Raw genomic sequence first — 15,682 nt, forward strand, 5'->3', positions numbered from 1 at the left:
ACTCCGCCCCTTCAACTGTTCCTCATAGGGCATGGTTTCCAACCCTTGATCATCTTGGTTGCCCTCCTCTGCACACGTTCCAGCTTCTCAACATCCTTCTTAAATTGTGGTGCCCAGAACTGGACACAGTATTGCAGATGTCATCTGACACCTTTTGAGTCTTACCCATTCTTCAGTTACACCTCGTTATTGTGATACAAAGAGTTGGATTATTCATTTTAAACCAGATACTATATTCATTCAGAAATATATATTACAGAGAGAGAGTGAGTAAGTCTTGGGTACTTACATTTTATTGTAGAGTTCTCAAGTTAAATACAAATCTATGAGTTTTTCCATAAGAAATTAAAGACTAGTGCAACTAGTTTGTTATATTTAAGATGTACAGATGAATGCAAGATAGTTATATTCTTTCTTGTATTGTATTTACATAGTTCAATATATTGCTTACTATTTACATTTCTAAGCATATACTATAGAAATAAATTGGTTATCTGTGCTGTACGGTTCTTTCGTTACAGCTGTTAGCTAATATTGCGTTTATGACAGAGTGCCTCCTGTATGAACTCTATTAAATTACAAATCAGGCTAAATTAATGAGGTGTCCTGATTTCTTTCTATGTTGAAAAATATCAACATAAAAATATCTATTAGATACCTATTTGTGTGTTTTTTTGTTTTTTTACTTTTATACTTGTAATAAAGGAGTATAAAAATGAGGGAAACCTTTCTTCCACATAACATTTGGTTGGGATGGCACTTACCTGAGATACAAAATTATCAAAAGCCAAGCATAATTCTCCTTTAAGAAAAAGGTATATAGGGAATATATAGAATAGTATATAGGGGAAAGTATGCATGAAATTAGTTGTCTGTATAATACCCCCTTTTTATATAAAATAAGAATGAAAAGTTATGCATTTAGAGAAGTCTCTACCCTCATCTACCAATGTGCTCAAGATTTGTCTCTTACAAATGTAAATCCTTTTTGCGGCATGATAGCATTCAATTCTTAAATGAGAAACACTTAGAGATCCAAAGGGGGCTTGGAAGTTGAGATGGTAACTCAATGGATCTTTACAGAGGAAAGGTGTGTGTTTTTAAGATATACACATTTTATTGTATACTTGCATCTAACACAGTAAACTTGTCTGCGTCCCTGCCTCACCATTCAAATTCCTATATAAATAATGACATATTTAAAAAGCCCCATCGTTAATGCATGTTGCAGCTGATTTCTTCTTCCTTTTGCTATTAAATAAAACGTTCACTGTTATCAACAGACTTTTCTGTATTCTACCTTTTACTTTGTGTGTTCTGTTCTTGGCAGATACTTTGTTAGGCACAATGACACTGTAAACTTAAAAGAGAGAAACTTAAGAGAGAAATCTTATACTGAACACAGAATGAGAAGTTATCCTGATGCTTGCGAAAGACACATCTTAAGACCTGTAGACATGCCCAACCATGTCACAGAATTTTATCTCTAGTTGCAGTATTAGTATGTAATAAGCTAAAGCAATGCCCAGTAAGGCTGCAATAGTTCTGGATTCTCATGCATAGCAAATCCCTGCATGGGAGATAAGGGGAGCATATCTACTGCTGCTACTCCTAAGTAATGGTGCAGTAAGTTCTCCCAGGTAATGCAACTCCACCAAATTATTCTTGTTGTTGTCCTGGGACATCACAACTATTTCATCGCTGTGAAAAAGGCCACACCTCTCTACTGCGAAAGCAATAGAACAACCTTGCTTATTAAACCATGATGTATTGCACTGGGCTGTGTTTCACAGTCAAAGGTCCCCAAACAATCTAAATGCACAGCTCAGTATTAAGACACTTGAACTTAATCTGCAAATGATACCTTAAGGAAACTAATCCTCAAGAAATCTTCATAGCCTCTTAGAATAAGCATCTTCCACATTTTCAGGCCAATCTTGCCTATGGCTCTTATCTGTTCAGGCATCTATACATATGGCAAGCAGTAAGGTAACACATGCAGCCAAACTGAAAGGCAAAAAAAATTCCCCAAACCAAAAATGACTTAAAGGCACACTTGAAAAACTCCTGAAAAGAAGTTGTTCCACTTACAGTATAAATTAATTTGGGATTGATAGTATGCAAACTTACTTGATCGACAAGAATCAATCACACTTCAGACAGCAGGCACATTCTAGAATGCTCCTCCAACAAACTTACTTGCACACAGAAATCTAGCATATCAGGGAGAAAAAATTCATACTAGCCTTCCAGATTTCCACGTTCAATGAATTTTTATGTGTATATGCAATCCCATACCTTTATTCTAAAGTGATACAGCACAGGAAAAAACTTTACTACCTACCCCTGCTATTCTGCTATTTGGATAAACTGGCCCTTACAAAAAGTGAATGGAGTGTTAACTTTTGACGGAGCCTTCTATAATGTACTGCCACTTAGTCACAACTTAAGAACTTAAGTCACAAAAATAACGGAAGAATTTTGTTAGTTGCTTTTCAAGGGAGATAAGCTTCCCGATCGGTTTGTGCAAAATCCTTAAGTGCATGTCAATTGTATGCAGGTGACTTCCCCCAGATAAACTGACTTGACACATTCCTTTTTTATATATATCTACACACACACACACACACACACACACACACACACTGGCTGGCATGTTAACCAGTCAGCCAACCTGATTGGTAAGAAAGAGAGCAGACTGGAATCAAGTCTTCACCAGTCACCTTCCCTTACACAGTGCAAAATTCAGTTTATTCTGGAAGTGGGGCAGAATCTTGGTTGTTGGTTATCAGGTGACTGTATCCATCTGTGCTTCTTTTCCATGCTCAAGCCAGTCTATGTCAAGGATGGAAGGCCTAAAAATGCATACATGACTTTTCTGTCAAGTATTCCTACCATGCTAGAAAATCCAGGTAAGGCAATAATGTATTAAAATATATTCACTGTGAACTAAAAATCTTACTAGTGGAAAAAAAAGCATTGAAGCTAAAAGTCTATGTGCTGAAAAAATATTTGATAGTTTTAAAGCATTAAATTATGTATACATTATTATGGCAGAATAAATCTATTTTCCTTTCTTTTTTTAGTTAGTACAGCTCAGACACTTCAAAGTGAAATAATTTATACAAAACTATCTGCATACCAGAGGGTACAGCACCCAAGTAGGTGGCATTCTTTTCAAATTCTAGATGTTGTTTTCCATTAAAATCTGTGCTCCTAGATTTCACACTGTAAACAAAGATAACATTAAAAGGAATTTTTTAAAAAGGGTGTTACAAACCAAAATCAAAAGCAAGTCCATATGGCCCTTAGATGACCTTACTGCCTGATACACATCTGCCCTCGTTTTCCGTTCAAGACAGATCATTCCTATTAGCTCACAAGTACCCCAGAGACTAGCAATACTTCCATCAAAATAATGAACACAATCAACTAGGAACAAGGCTCATGGAGACAAGACAATAAGTCATTAGATACCAATGAACATAAAACACTTTCTTCATTCGTATAGCAACTATAAAAAGAAAAAGGGAGAATAAAAACAAAAGCAGACTCGATTTTTTTTGTAGCCACGTTCACTTAAGTCAATCACAGTCTTCTTGACGACCTGTTTGCCGATTTCTTTGGTAATCCACCAACCACAATTTTTTTTTGCTGAACTATTTTGGGACTCTCCGTATGAAATCAGGAGCGAGTAATTGCGTGTCTGCACAACCAGAATAATGAAAATGATCCCATGCCACAGCAGACAGATTGGCTGTATATGGTTTCTGGTGCTTTCATCTCTTGTAATGATTGGGGGCGTCTGCAAATGCAAATTTCAGTCTGTAGGCTTCTGCGAGGAGGACACTGATATCTTCGTCTCCCCAGTGCACCGTGGGCAGGTTCTGCAGAAAGATGAGCAGTTCCTTGGGAAAAGAAGAAAAAGACAGCAGAACAGGTTATTACGCAACTATTTCAGTAACTGTCAGGCTGATTTGGGGTGGGGTTTTTTTTTGAGAGACTGAACTCCAATGCTACTCGCGACAGTTTCTAAAATGGCTTGATCCTGAACATCTGCATGCAGACAGGTAAAATAAAACTTGTGATGCAATGTGATGATACATGTGATGCTTTTTAGCACAAAAATCCAAATACATTAGCTAACCATAATTGGTAAGGATGGAAACTCATCCAGCTGTTAATAGATGTGGGAACACTAAAAGAGAGGCGGAGACAACTCTAAAAGATTATTTGTTACATCTTTCTTATCTGGAATTTTCTTATCTAGATCTGTGCATACGCCTTTCTTGTTATTTGTTCATTTCATGAATACCTAGGTTTAATCTAAGTATCTTCATTGCAGATCCCATCTCTCATTTTCTCCAGTACAGGTGAATGATATTTACTGGAAAGGTGTTTTCTAAGGCAGCTACGGAGTAGAACAAAGTGAATATACGCCTTTAATCTTGCATCAGTCATGGCTTCAACAATCTACGACAGGGAACTCTGGCCCCTTCAGTCTGTTTTTAAAAATGCTTGTATACATTGCAATCCACATTGCTGCAAGAAAGAAGCAATGGTATAACTTTGGCAAACACACAGCCATCATATTAACCCTTCAGTGTGCATAGCTGCTACAAAATAGGAATGTTCAAGTAATGAGTTCAAGTAACAATTACAGTTCCCAGGATTCTTTGGGGTTGTTTAAAGTGAATGATACTGCTTTAAATGTATAGTGCCGATGGGGCAAAGGTTGAGATACTTATTAAGAGGTATAAGATACTTTATCGCAATTTGAATTGTGTTTGTATTTCCCAGAGCTTATTTTTGCCACTATTTCCCATCCAAAAGACTTGAAAATAACAAATAATGAATGGGTCCTTTTAGTTGGTTAGCGCATGGTGCTGACGATGCCAAGTCTGCAAGTTCGATCCCGGGATGGAACAGCTGTATTGCAAGGAGTTGGACTAGATCAGTGTTTCCCAACCTTTGGTCTCCAGCTGTTTAGGGACTACAATTCCCATCATCCCTGACCACTGGGTCTTGCTAGCTAGGGATGATGGGAGTTGTAGTCCAAAACAGTTGGAGGCCAAAGGTTGGGAAACACTGGACTAGATGATCCTCAGGGTCCCTTCCAACTTTAGAATTCTATGATTCTATGACTGCTACAACTCAAGAGCCAGAAAAACCGCAGGCATGTTTGAGCTTTGGAAATTCCAATATGAACTGACCTGATCCAGAGATCCTGCACTAATATTTGGATTGGAAACAAAACCATTGGATTTCACACTTGTCTGAACTTTCCAACACCTTTCTTGCTTCAAAAATGCACCAAAATGTGTTCTAAAATGCTGTCAAACTAAACAAATTCAAATACACTTTTAAAAATACAATGTCCATGTCTCATTAAAGAATACAGTGGTGCCTCACAAGACAAAATTAATCCGTTCCGCGAGTCTCTTCGTCTTGCGGTTTTTTCGTCTTGCAAAGCATGGCTATTAACGGCTTAGCGGCTTTAAGAAAAAGGAAACAAACTCGCAAGAACTTGCAAGATGTTTCGTCTTGCGAAGCAAGCCCATAGGGAAATTCGTCTTGCGGAACGACTCAAAAAACGGAAAACTCTTTCGTCTTGCGCGTTTTTCGTCTTGCGAGGCATTCGTCTTGCGAGATACCACTGTACACAATGTGAAAGCAGACATTAATGGATTTATAAGTGAACACCTATGAAAAGAAGATCGGAAAAACTAGTTTATCCATCCCTAATTTCAACCATGTAATCTACATTTCATGATGCAGCCAGTGTCCTCCCCCCCACAGCAGGCTGCCAGTAACCGATAGACGAGAAGCTCTTACCAAGTATTTTATGCAATATTCACAGAGAAAGGCTTAGAAATGCTGCCTCTCCGAGTGTTGCTCTGAGTAAGCTCCATCACCTCCTTCCCTTCTCAATCCTCAACAGCACCAGCCCCCTTACAGTGACTGCTTAAGGCCATTTGCCTCTTAGCTCTCTGCTCTCCTACTTTCACTGCTTGCTGGGTTCTGGGAGAATGCTTTCTAGTGATAGTGTGTCAGCCAGCTGCTCTGGCTCTGCTTCTCTTCTCCCATTAGCTCCTAGCTTTGCTCCTCATCTGCCAGAGCCATGACCTTCTGCAAATCTATATTGTCTTCCTGGAATGTTGAAGAGGAGGGGGTGGCGGTCTTCACCATTCCTCCTCAGTCCAGTCCCTGACAGCCATAGGCCACATTCCTATTATCCTTTCAGCTGAATAGAACAGCATGAAATATGCACAAATATTCCTATTACATGTGGTGGAAGTGAGAGTATGGGCTCCATTTACCTTTGTCTTCCCGTGCCTTTAGATAAACAAATCTATCGTTCTATTGTTAAAATTGTTACCGTTTGGCATTTCTTCACAGCTTTGATTTTGCGTTAGTTGCTCAAAACACACCACTTATGCTCTATTGGAGTTTGACGGCAGCTGGAATAGGAACAGCTAGTAATCTCATGAGCTATGGAAAGCTAATTCTGGCCCTTGACAGCTTATGGAAATAACAGGAATGTACACATTATTTAGGACATCGGATACATCAGCACTATGGTAAATATTATACACATTGCACCTATAATTTAATATTAAAATGTTGTTGCTGGGCTCTTTAACACTATAGGATACTAGCAGTAACAATGAGTATAGATCTATAAATGTGTGTGCAAAAAGCTTTCAGTGGAAATCCAATGTATATTCATGAAATACTTCAAAATGCCAGTGATAAGTTGAATTGGGCGAATCTGGAGCCACACATTCTAGATATGCCATAAATCAGTGTCACTTACGAACTCCACCTGGTCGTTTAACAGGTCTAATTCCTCTCTCCATTTACTGCTTACAAGAAAACAATCAATATATGCTGAATGACTCAAGATTCAGCTTATTAAATCGTGGTAGTCTGATTTAATGCTGAACTTTCTTACTTTTCTTGGTGACAACTGGAAAGACCAAAAATTCAGGGATTATTTTTCCTCCCTATATTTTTAGATCCTTCAATGGAGTGTGAGTTTCTTGCAAGCCAATTGCCTATAAAAGGAACATTCTTATCTTATTTTTAACCTTTCTCTCACATTCCCTGACCTTTCAACCAATAGATCAAACAGAACACAAGCATGATTCATAGAAAAGATTAAACTGTGTTTAGACAAAAAAGGTCAGTCCGCACACCAATGAGAATAGCTAGATCTTAAAGCAGATATGTGACACACACACACATGAAGAACACATCGTAAAAACCAAATTTTCTATGCCATTGCATCAGATTGAATGGCGATACTTCGTTTTCACACAAAAAATATTTTTCCTGTTTTTATGTAGCACACCTGCAATGCCTTTTAAAATGTCACCACCCTGAGAACATTTCAATATTCAAAGCTGGAACAGTGTGGTATGACTTCTTTTATTCATCTCCCTCGAAATTATCTCTGATCTCACAGATGTGGATCCAGAAACATACCATGCTTCAACCCTGAACGAATCAGCAAATGTCGTCTTTTATAGCTGATTTCTTTGACAATTCTGTTATTAGTCCGGGGGGGGGGAGGGGGAGAGAGAGAAACCTTGTCAAGTTCTGGAAGAACCAGCCTCTAAAAATAGAAAATAAGTGATAGTTATATTGGACTCCACTGCCGGCATTTAAAATTGGTCAACTAGGGATGACAGTTTTCAACAAGATGAAACTGAAAAGGTGACACTTTGACAGAACAATCTTCCATTAATCTTTTGATAACATAGGGAGATATATTTTCCATGTGATTAATTTCATATTTTCCAGGGGGAAGCAGTTTCATGAAAGGATGCAGAAAATAAGCTAACAATTGGACGGGTGGTGTTTTTTTCTTCTTCTCCCTTTTTATACGTCAAATCACATACAAAGCCGCATATTTTCAGGGCACTGTGCAATGTATTTTGAAAAATAATCTTAGATGGATCTCCATTTTATCTAATAGGAATCCATCTGCAGAATATTTTTTTATCTTCACTCCCCGTTCTTAGCAAAAGTCTTGCAAGAGCATTGCCAGAAAAGCCTAGTCAAGTCACATGGGGGAAATGTACATTCTCAAAGACAAGACAAATGACATTACCCTGGCGGTGACAAAATTTCTTCCGGAGGTAGTGAGGATTAGAAATCAACATGCTCTGGCTAAAGCATAATGACTGCCTTGGAATGTTTTCTCGGTATTCCTGCTGTATTTTGCTTTCAAAACTGTTTTTGTGGGTCTTTGGACTGAAATAAAGAATGATTGTTTGTACATCTTTGAAAGCATAAGGTAGTATTGGGTTCACGAAATGAAGAAGAAGAAGAAGAAGAAGAAGAAGAAGAAGAAGAAGAAGAAGAAGAAGGAGGAGAAGAAGGAGGAGGAGGAGGAGGAGGAGGAGGAGGAGGAGGAGGAGGAGGAGGAGAATTTGGATTTGATATCCCGCCTTTCACTCCCCTTAGGGAGTCTCAAAGCAGCTAACAATCTCCTTTCCCTTTCTCCCCCACAAGAAACACTCTGTGAGGTGAGTGAGGCTGAGAGACTTCAGAGAAGTGTGACTAGCCCAAGGTCACCCAGCAGCTGCAGGTGGAGGAGTGGGGAATCGAACCCGGTTCACCAGATTACAAGTCCTAATTAAAGGTAAAGGGACCCTTGACCATTAGGTCCAGTCGTGGCTGACTCTGGGGTTGCGGCGCTCATCTTGCTTTATTGGCCGAGGGAGCTGGCATACAGCTTCCGGGTCATGTGGCCAGCATGACTAAGCCGCTTCTGGTGAACCAGAGCAGCGCACGGAAACGCCGTTTACCTTCCCGCCGGAGCGGTACCTATTTATCTACTTGCACTTTGATGTGCTTTCGAACTGCTAAGTTGGCAGGAACTAATTACAGAGTCCTAATTACAGAGGCCTAATAGGTTTCTTACTGCGGGAGGCAGTGGAAAACAGGAGTGCCTGGTGTGCTCTGGCCCATGGGGTCATAGAATCATAGAGTTGGAAGAGACCACAAGGGCCATCGAGTCCAACCCCCTGCCAAGCAGGAAACACCATCAGAGCACTCCTGACATATGGTTGTCAAGCCTCTGCTTAAAGACCTCCAAAGAAGGAGACTCCATCACACTCCTTGGCAGCAAATTCCACTGTCGAACAGCTCTTACTGTCAGGAAGTTCTTCCTAATGTTTAGGTGGAATCTTCTTTCTTGTAGTTTGGATCCATTGCTCCGTGTCCGCTTCTCTGGAGCAGCAGAAAACAACCTTTCTCCCTCCTCTATGTGACATCCTTTTATATATTTGAACATGGCTATCATATCACCCCTTAACCTCCTCTTCTCCAGGCTAAACATGCCCAGCTCCCTTAGCCGTTCCTCATAAGGCATTGTTTCCAGGCCTTTGACCATTTTGGTTGCCCTCCTCTGGACATGTTCCAGTTTGTCAGTGTCCTTCTTAAACTGTGGTGCCCAGAACTGGACACAGTACTCCTGGTGAGGTCTGACCAGAGCAGAATACAGTGGCACTATTACTTCCCTTGATCTAGATGCTATACTCCTATTGATGCAGCCCAGAATTGCATTGGCTTTTTTAGCTGCCGCGTCACACTGTTGGCTCATGTCAAGTTTGTGGTCAACCACGACTCCTAGATCCTTTTCACATGTACTGCTCTCAAGCCAGGTGTCACCCATCTTGTATTTGTGCCTCTCATTTTTTTTTGCCCAAGTGCAATACTTTACATTTCTCCCTGTTAAAATTCATCTTGTTTGTTTTGGCCCAGTTCTCTAATCTGTCAAGGTCATTTTGAAGTGTGATCCTGTCCTCTGGAGTGTTAGCCACCCCTCCCAGTTTGGTGTCATCTGCAAATTTGATCAGGATGCCCTTGAGTCCATCATCTAAGTCGTTGATAAAGATGTTGAATAAGACCGGGCCCAAGACAGAACCCTGTGGCACCCCACTAGTCACTCTTCTCCAGGATGAAGAGGAACCATTGATGAGCACCCTTTGGGTTCGGTCAGTCAGCCAGTTACAAATCCACTGAGTGGTAGTCACGAAGAGTCGGACATGACTAAATGACTAAACAACAACAACAGGTTTCTTGTTACCTGACAGGGTAGGAAACCAACAAGATTCTCTACCATTATAAGAAGCCAGTGTGGAGTAGTGGTCAGAGTGCTGGACTATAACCTGGGAGCTCAGAGTTCAAATCTCCACTCGGCCATGAAGCTCACTGTGTGGCCTTGGGGCAACACACTGTGTCTCAGCCGCATCTGCCTCACAAGGTCGTGGTAAGAATAAAATAGGGAGGAAAAATAGGTATGCCACCTTGAGCTCTTTAGATGGAAAGGCGGAATATGGAGTATGAGACTCTTAATCACTGGGTCATGGGTTGAAGCCCTATGCTGGGCAAAAGATTCCTGCTCGTGGTCCCTTTTTATATTGTGATTTTATGTTATACATGCCCTGACACCTCGGGTATAGGGAGGTATCCAAGTCCTGACCATGAAACTTCACAGCCCCAAAGGAAGATTCATAACCATTTCAAGGACCCCACATTAATGCTAGGCAATTCTGGCATTTCTGTCTTTCTCTCTCTCTCTAACACAATGGCTGGCCTGCCAACAGCTCTCTTTTCAACTGTTTTTGTTTTGAACAGATCAGGACTAGTAACATTTTAAAATGAGTGGAGATACAGCTGAACTTAAAAAGGTAAAGGTAAAGGGACCCCTGACCATTATGTCCAGTTGTGACCAACTCTGGGGTTGCAGCGCTTTATTGGCTGAGGGAGTCGGCGTACAGCTTCCAGGTCGTGTGGTCAGCATGACTAAGCCGCTTCTGGTGAACCAGAGCAGCACATGGAAATGCCGTTTACCTTCCCGCTGGAGCGGTACCTCTTTATCTACTTGCACTTTGACGTGCTTTCAAACTGCTAGGTTGGCAGGAGCAGGGACTGAGCAACGGGAGCTCACCTCGTCACGGGGATTCGAACCGCCAACATTCTGATCAGCAAGTCCTAGGCTCTGTGGTTTAACCCACAGCGCCACCCGCGTCCCAAGCTTAACTTAGCTTTCAGCTAAACATGGTGCCAAATCAGGGGGAAATATATATTTCGGTTACTGAGAAATTAAGAATCCAATATACCCATACAGGTCATTCAATGTAATAGCGATAGCACAGCACCCACAAACAGCATGGAAACGTGATTAGGCATCCTTTGGGACACACAATCTTGGTTTAGGTTTCAGTAAAACTGCACAGAGACATATAGGAGATTGTGTATTATAACTTGGGGTGAAGCTGGGGTGTAATGGTTTGACCACTTTAAAGGATTGATTTCTTACAACTGTGGAATGAGTGCTAGATAGAGTAACTGAAATGAATCCAGCATATTTCGAAGAGGTCAATGGAACCCAAAGGAGGTTGCCACAGCAAGCCACAAAAATCCCAAAATTAAAAAGGCCCCCATGCCGATCAAAGGTTCATTAAATGCTAAACAGATCTCAGTGATCTGGAAAGAAAATGGAGTGCAGGCATCACATCGAACAGCTGATCAGTACACCAACCATCCTGATGACATCTCTAAGGCTTCAATGGTTCTAGTGGTGACAGGCAGAATATATGTCATGATTGTGTTGACCATGGCAGAAGGCAGAAAAAGTTTATGCAGCCAAGAACATATTCCCTATGCCTAACGCAGTCCTCCAATGCGGCAGCTAGACTGGTGACTGGGATTGGGAGACCACATAACACCGGTCCTGAAAGACCTCCTGGCTCCCAGTATGTTTCCGAGCACAATTCAAAGTGTTGGTGCTGACCTTGAAAGCCCTAAATGGCCCAGGATACCTGAAGGAGCGTCTCCACCCCCATCATTCAGCCCAGTCACTGAGGTTCAGCGCTGAGGGCCTTCTGGCGGTTCCCTCACTGCAGGAAGGGAAAGTACAGGGAACCAGGCAGAGGGCCTTCTCGGTGGTGGCACCCGCCCTGTGGAACACCCTCCCATCAGATGTCAAAAAAATAAACAACTATCGGACTTTTAGAAGAAATCTTAAGGCAGCCCTGTTTAGGGAAGCTTTTAATACTGGATGAATCATTGTATTTTAATATTCTGTTGGAAGCCACCCAGAGTGGCTGGGGAAACCCAGCCAGATGAGCAGGGTATAAATAATACTAATACGAATACTTATTATTATTATTAGGGTAGTAGGGAGTGGATTTCTGTGAAAATACATGGGCCTCTTTTACCCATGTGCCCAGAGACATGAAGTAATTAGCTATTCTGTGGAAAGATCATTCCATTTTGTTACGCCTGCAAGAGTCAACCAGAGCTTACAACAATAGACAATCTGTTAAAAACTCCATTTCTGGAAGGAATTCGAAATCTAATTTGTTTACAACCTAATGACAAAGCAACACACATTTATAATTCTGCTTATTTTCAATCCAGCTGTAGCAGTCTGACAGTTTTGTTGTAAGATAGCAAAATCTACATGCACCAGCATTTAGCCAGCCATAAGGGGCAAGATGCAAAAAAAGAAAAGAAAAGAAAAGAAAAGAAAATAGTTCCTCTTCCATCAGCTTGTCTGCAAAAGAAAGGCATCCATCACCTCATTGCATATTATCCATTTCATACTCGAAAAGCTTTTTTCTTTGTTTTGTTTCTATTTGCCCTCTTATCAGCAGCTTTGATTGAATTGTGTAGCTAAGTATACAGGGCTCCTGTGATTTTCATTTTCTCTGGGGGCTACATACTGATAAAGACAATAATTGACATTGTTATTCAGTTTCTACCCAAGAAAGAAACAAGAAAAGAAAACAATTTTATTTCAAGTGAGGCATCTCCAGTGACAGCCTTGAATTACCAACTAAACAAAACGATTGCTTGGCTATTTATTTAAGTCGGGCAGGTCAACTAAATTGTTCACACAGCACTATTTAGATTATCCCCTGCTTTTCCTAAAGGGGCTTTTTATATTGAAATTGGGGAAAATGCACCAGGTAGTTCTTCTGCAGCACTTACAAAAATGAATGCACTCACCACAATGTTGGGGGGGGGGAGATGTTCTGAAACTAACTAAGCTGCCCTGATAGAAAGTTATAGGTCAGCAATTTCATCTGACCGTCTTGTAAAACAGATATGATTTGGGTTTATAAAAACATTTAGAATTTTCAGAGATGAATGAAGAGAAGACTGCAATCCTATACTTCAGTGTGCAGTGGAAATCTCCATACTGTATCCCAACCATGAGTTATAGAAGTATACTCTGGAAGCGAAATAGCACATGTTAGAGAGGAGCAGAGCATTATAGTGGCTTGGAGATGACCTGAATCACTTATGGGTCTTTGGGAAATGGTGTGGCTTATTTCCAAGGCCATCTGAATCTCACCCCATCCCTGCTGCTGGTTTGACAGGAATTACTTGGAAACTTTCAAATTCCTGAGCTGCCAAAATAATCTCTCTCCTGCCTACGTAAGCTTCAAATGTGTAGTAATAGTATCATAGCATCATAGAATGGTACGAGTTGGAAGGGACCACAAGAGTAATCTCATTCAATTCTCTGCAATGCAGGAATCTTTTTGGCCAACATAGGGCTTGAACCCAGGAACCTGAGATTAAGAGTTTCAGGCTTTACCAAGCTATCCTGCAGTGATGTAACATGCCACACACACACAAACACAGCTGTGGCTTGCAGGAGGCTTGTACCTCCTCTTTCCAGGTTTTTGTGAGTGCAGCGTCAACCCTAGCCAAGGTTTACGGAAGACTTTGCTCCTGGCCATACAAAGCAGTAATTTAGCGTGCCTAGAACCCATGAACAAATCACATTATCTATAACCTAAACCAGCCCTCATAGAATTCCCTCTGTACAAGCGGTGCAGAAGTGGATCCAGCCCATTTAGCTTACCTCCCCCCACCCTTTGTGGACCAAACAGATCTAGGAAAGCCCTGGGAATCAAGGATTATACTTTATAAAGCTTACAAGAGGAACAGAAGGGAGATGGGCCTTTTGCTCCCTGAATATGTTCTTTGTGTTTTTAAACTTCTGCTTTGAATTTAGTTTTTATTCTGGGATGTGTGTATGGTTGTTCATTCGTTCATTCATTCATTCATTCATTCAATTCAATTTGTATTCCATCCTTCCTCCCAAAGGGGCCCAGGTCAGCAAGCATATCAGGATAAAACGGTTAAAATACGTAAAGACATCTAAAAACGATTTCAATATAATTAGGTGTCCAGACAGGACTGCTGCGTCTTGGGAAACAGAATAAAATTTCAAAAAAATAAAAGTGTGTCTATTCTCTCCCAGAAACATTTAGGAACTCTGTCACACTGTATGAATTGGTAACATGGTACAAACACTGATTGGCCATACCTTTGAAAACCCATTTTTCAGCATGCTGTTTTTAGAGAGGTTATTCTTTATGCTGCTTTTTGGTCAAAAGACTCCATGGTGACAACCATACCCTTAAGATGAGAACAATGAAATCACAATAATAAAATTCAGTATAAACCGCAATGTAACAACAGTGAGATTGTAAACCGGGGCATAGAACTCTCTCAGTTATCATAAAAAGCCAGATGGAAGACTAGAGAAAAGGAGGGAGCTAAACACGCCCCTTGAGGTTACAGGTTCATTACATACTAAAGGTCACAACCTTCAAGTTAGAAAGAGGTGCTGAAATAGGATTAAAAGTGTACTTACAAAGGGTTTTGAAAAGAGTGAATCTCAGAAAGATTCCAGTGAAGAGCAGAGTGAAGACTGTCAAGCTCTTTCCCCATAAATTCCAAGCAAAACTCATTTGTTCCTACCTGCTATCAATAGGGTTGGGCGATATATCAATATATCATCCAAAACTGGTTTGAAGTGCATATCATGATAGCAATTTCATCATTTTTGACCTGGCAATACTTCACAGATCCTGTGTGTGTGTGTGTGCACGCGCCATGCAAAAATCATGATTCGGGAAAAACCATGAAGCCAGCCAATGCCTCTACATAGATCCACCCTTATTTCAGACTTTGCAATATATCAGTTTATTGTGATGTTTAGCTGGTGATATATCACGATGTTGAAAACCAGGTATCGCCCAGTCCTATCAATAGTCCTCTGCTCAGAGCCCTGATTTACAGAAGCCATCTCAGTTTTGGATCTGATCCTGGAAAGTCCCACTTTTCTTTAAGACATCCCTTATTTTCATTGGAGGATATGGAGTTATGTGACACACACACACACACACACACACACACACACCCCGAGCCAAAGAGATAAGTAACTATACAAACTTTAAAAGACATCTGAAGGTAGCCCTGTATAGGGAAGTTTTTTTAATGTTTAATGTTTTATTATGTTCTTATATATGTTGGAAGCCACCCAGAGTTGCTGGGGCAGCCCAATCAGATGGGTGGAGTATAAATAAATTATCATCAAATAGACCATCCCTATTTTCATCAGAAAAATGATGGGCGGTATGTCTTTGTAAGCTTGCACAATTTGTCACTGAATTCTGCAGCATTGGTTTTAGGGTCCTGCCACTGTGCCTGGCAAGAGAGCAATAAAAATATACAGTATATATAAAAGACAGGGAAACTACTTCCATCATGCCCAGCTGCAAAGAAGTACAAATGATATTGCATACAACTGTCTCATGCACTTAGCCTAGATTGGTTTAACACTAGTGAAAATGAACCTACT

At 40.7% G+C, this 15,682-nt stretch overlaps 1 protein-coding gene and 1 long non-coding RNA gene across 2 annotated transcripts in view; one reads left to right on the top strand and one right to left on the bottom strand.

Annotated features, from left to right (window-relative positions):
* Positions 1-15,682, top strand: part of LOC309350908 — a 1,133,389-nt gene that overhangs the window by 1,000,256 nt on the left and 117,451 nt on the right. The gene's annotated exons all lie outside the window — the stretch shown is intronic.
* Positions 278-15,682, bottom strand: part of TBC1D22A (TBC1 domain family member 22A) — a 118,138-nt gene continuing 102,733 nt past the window's right edge. The window contains exon 13 of the mRNA XM_081877979.1: positions 278-3,908. Within this exon, the coding sequence (XP_081734105.1) occupies positions 3,780-3,908 (129 nt within the window). The 3' untranslated portion in view covers positions 278-3,779. The remainder of the gene's footprint in view (positions 3,909-15,682) is intronic.

Source organism: Podarcis erhardii (genome assembly GCF_964252035.2).
Source record: "Podarcis erhardii genome assembly, chromosome: 10".
Classification (NCBI taxonomy): domain Eukaryota; kingdom Metazoa; phylum Chordata; class Lepidosauria; order Squamata; family Lacertidae; genus Podarcis; species Podarcis erhardii.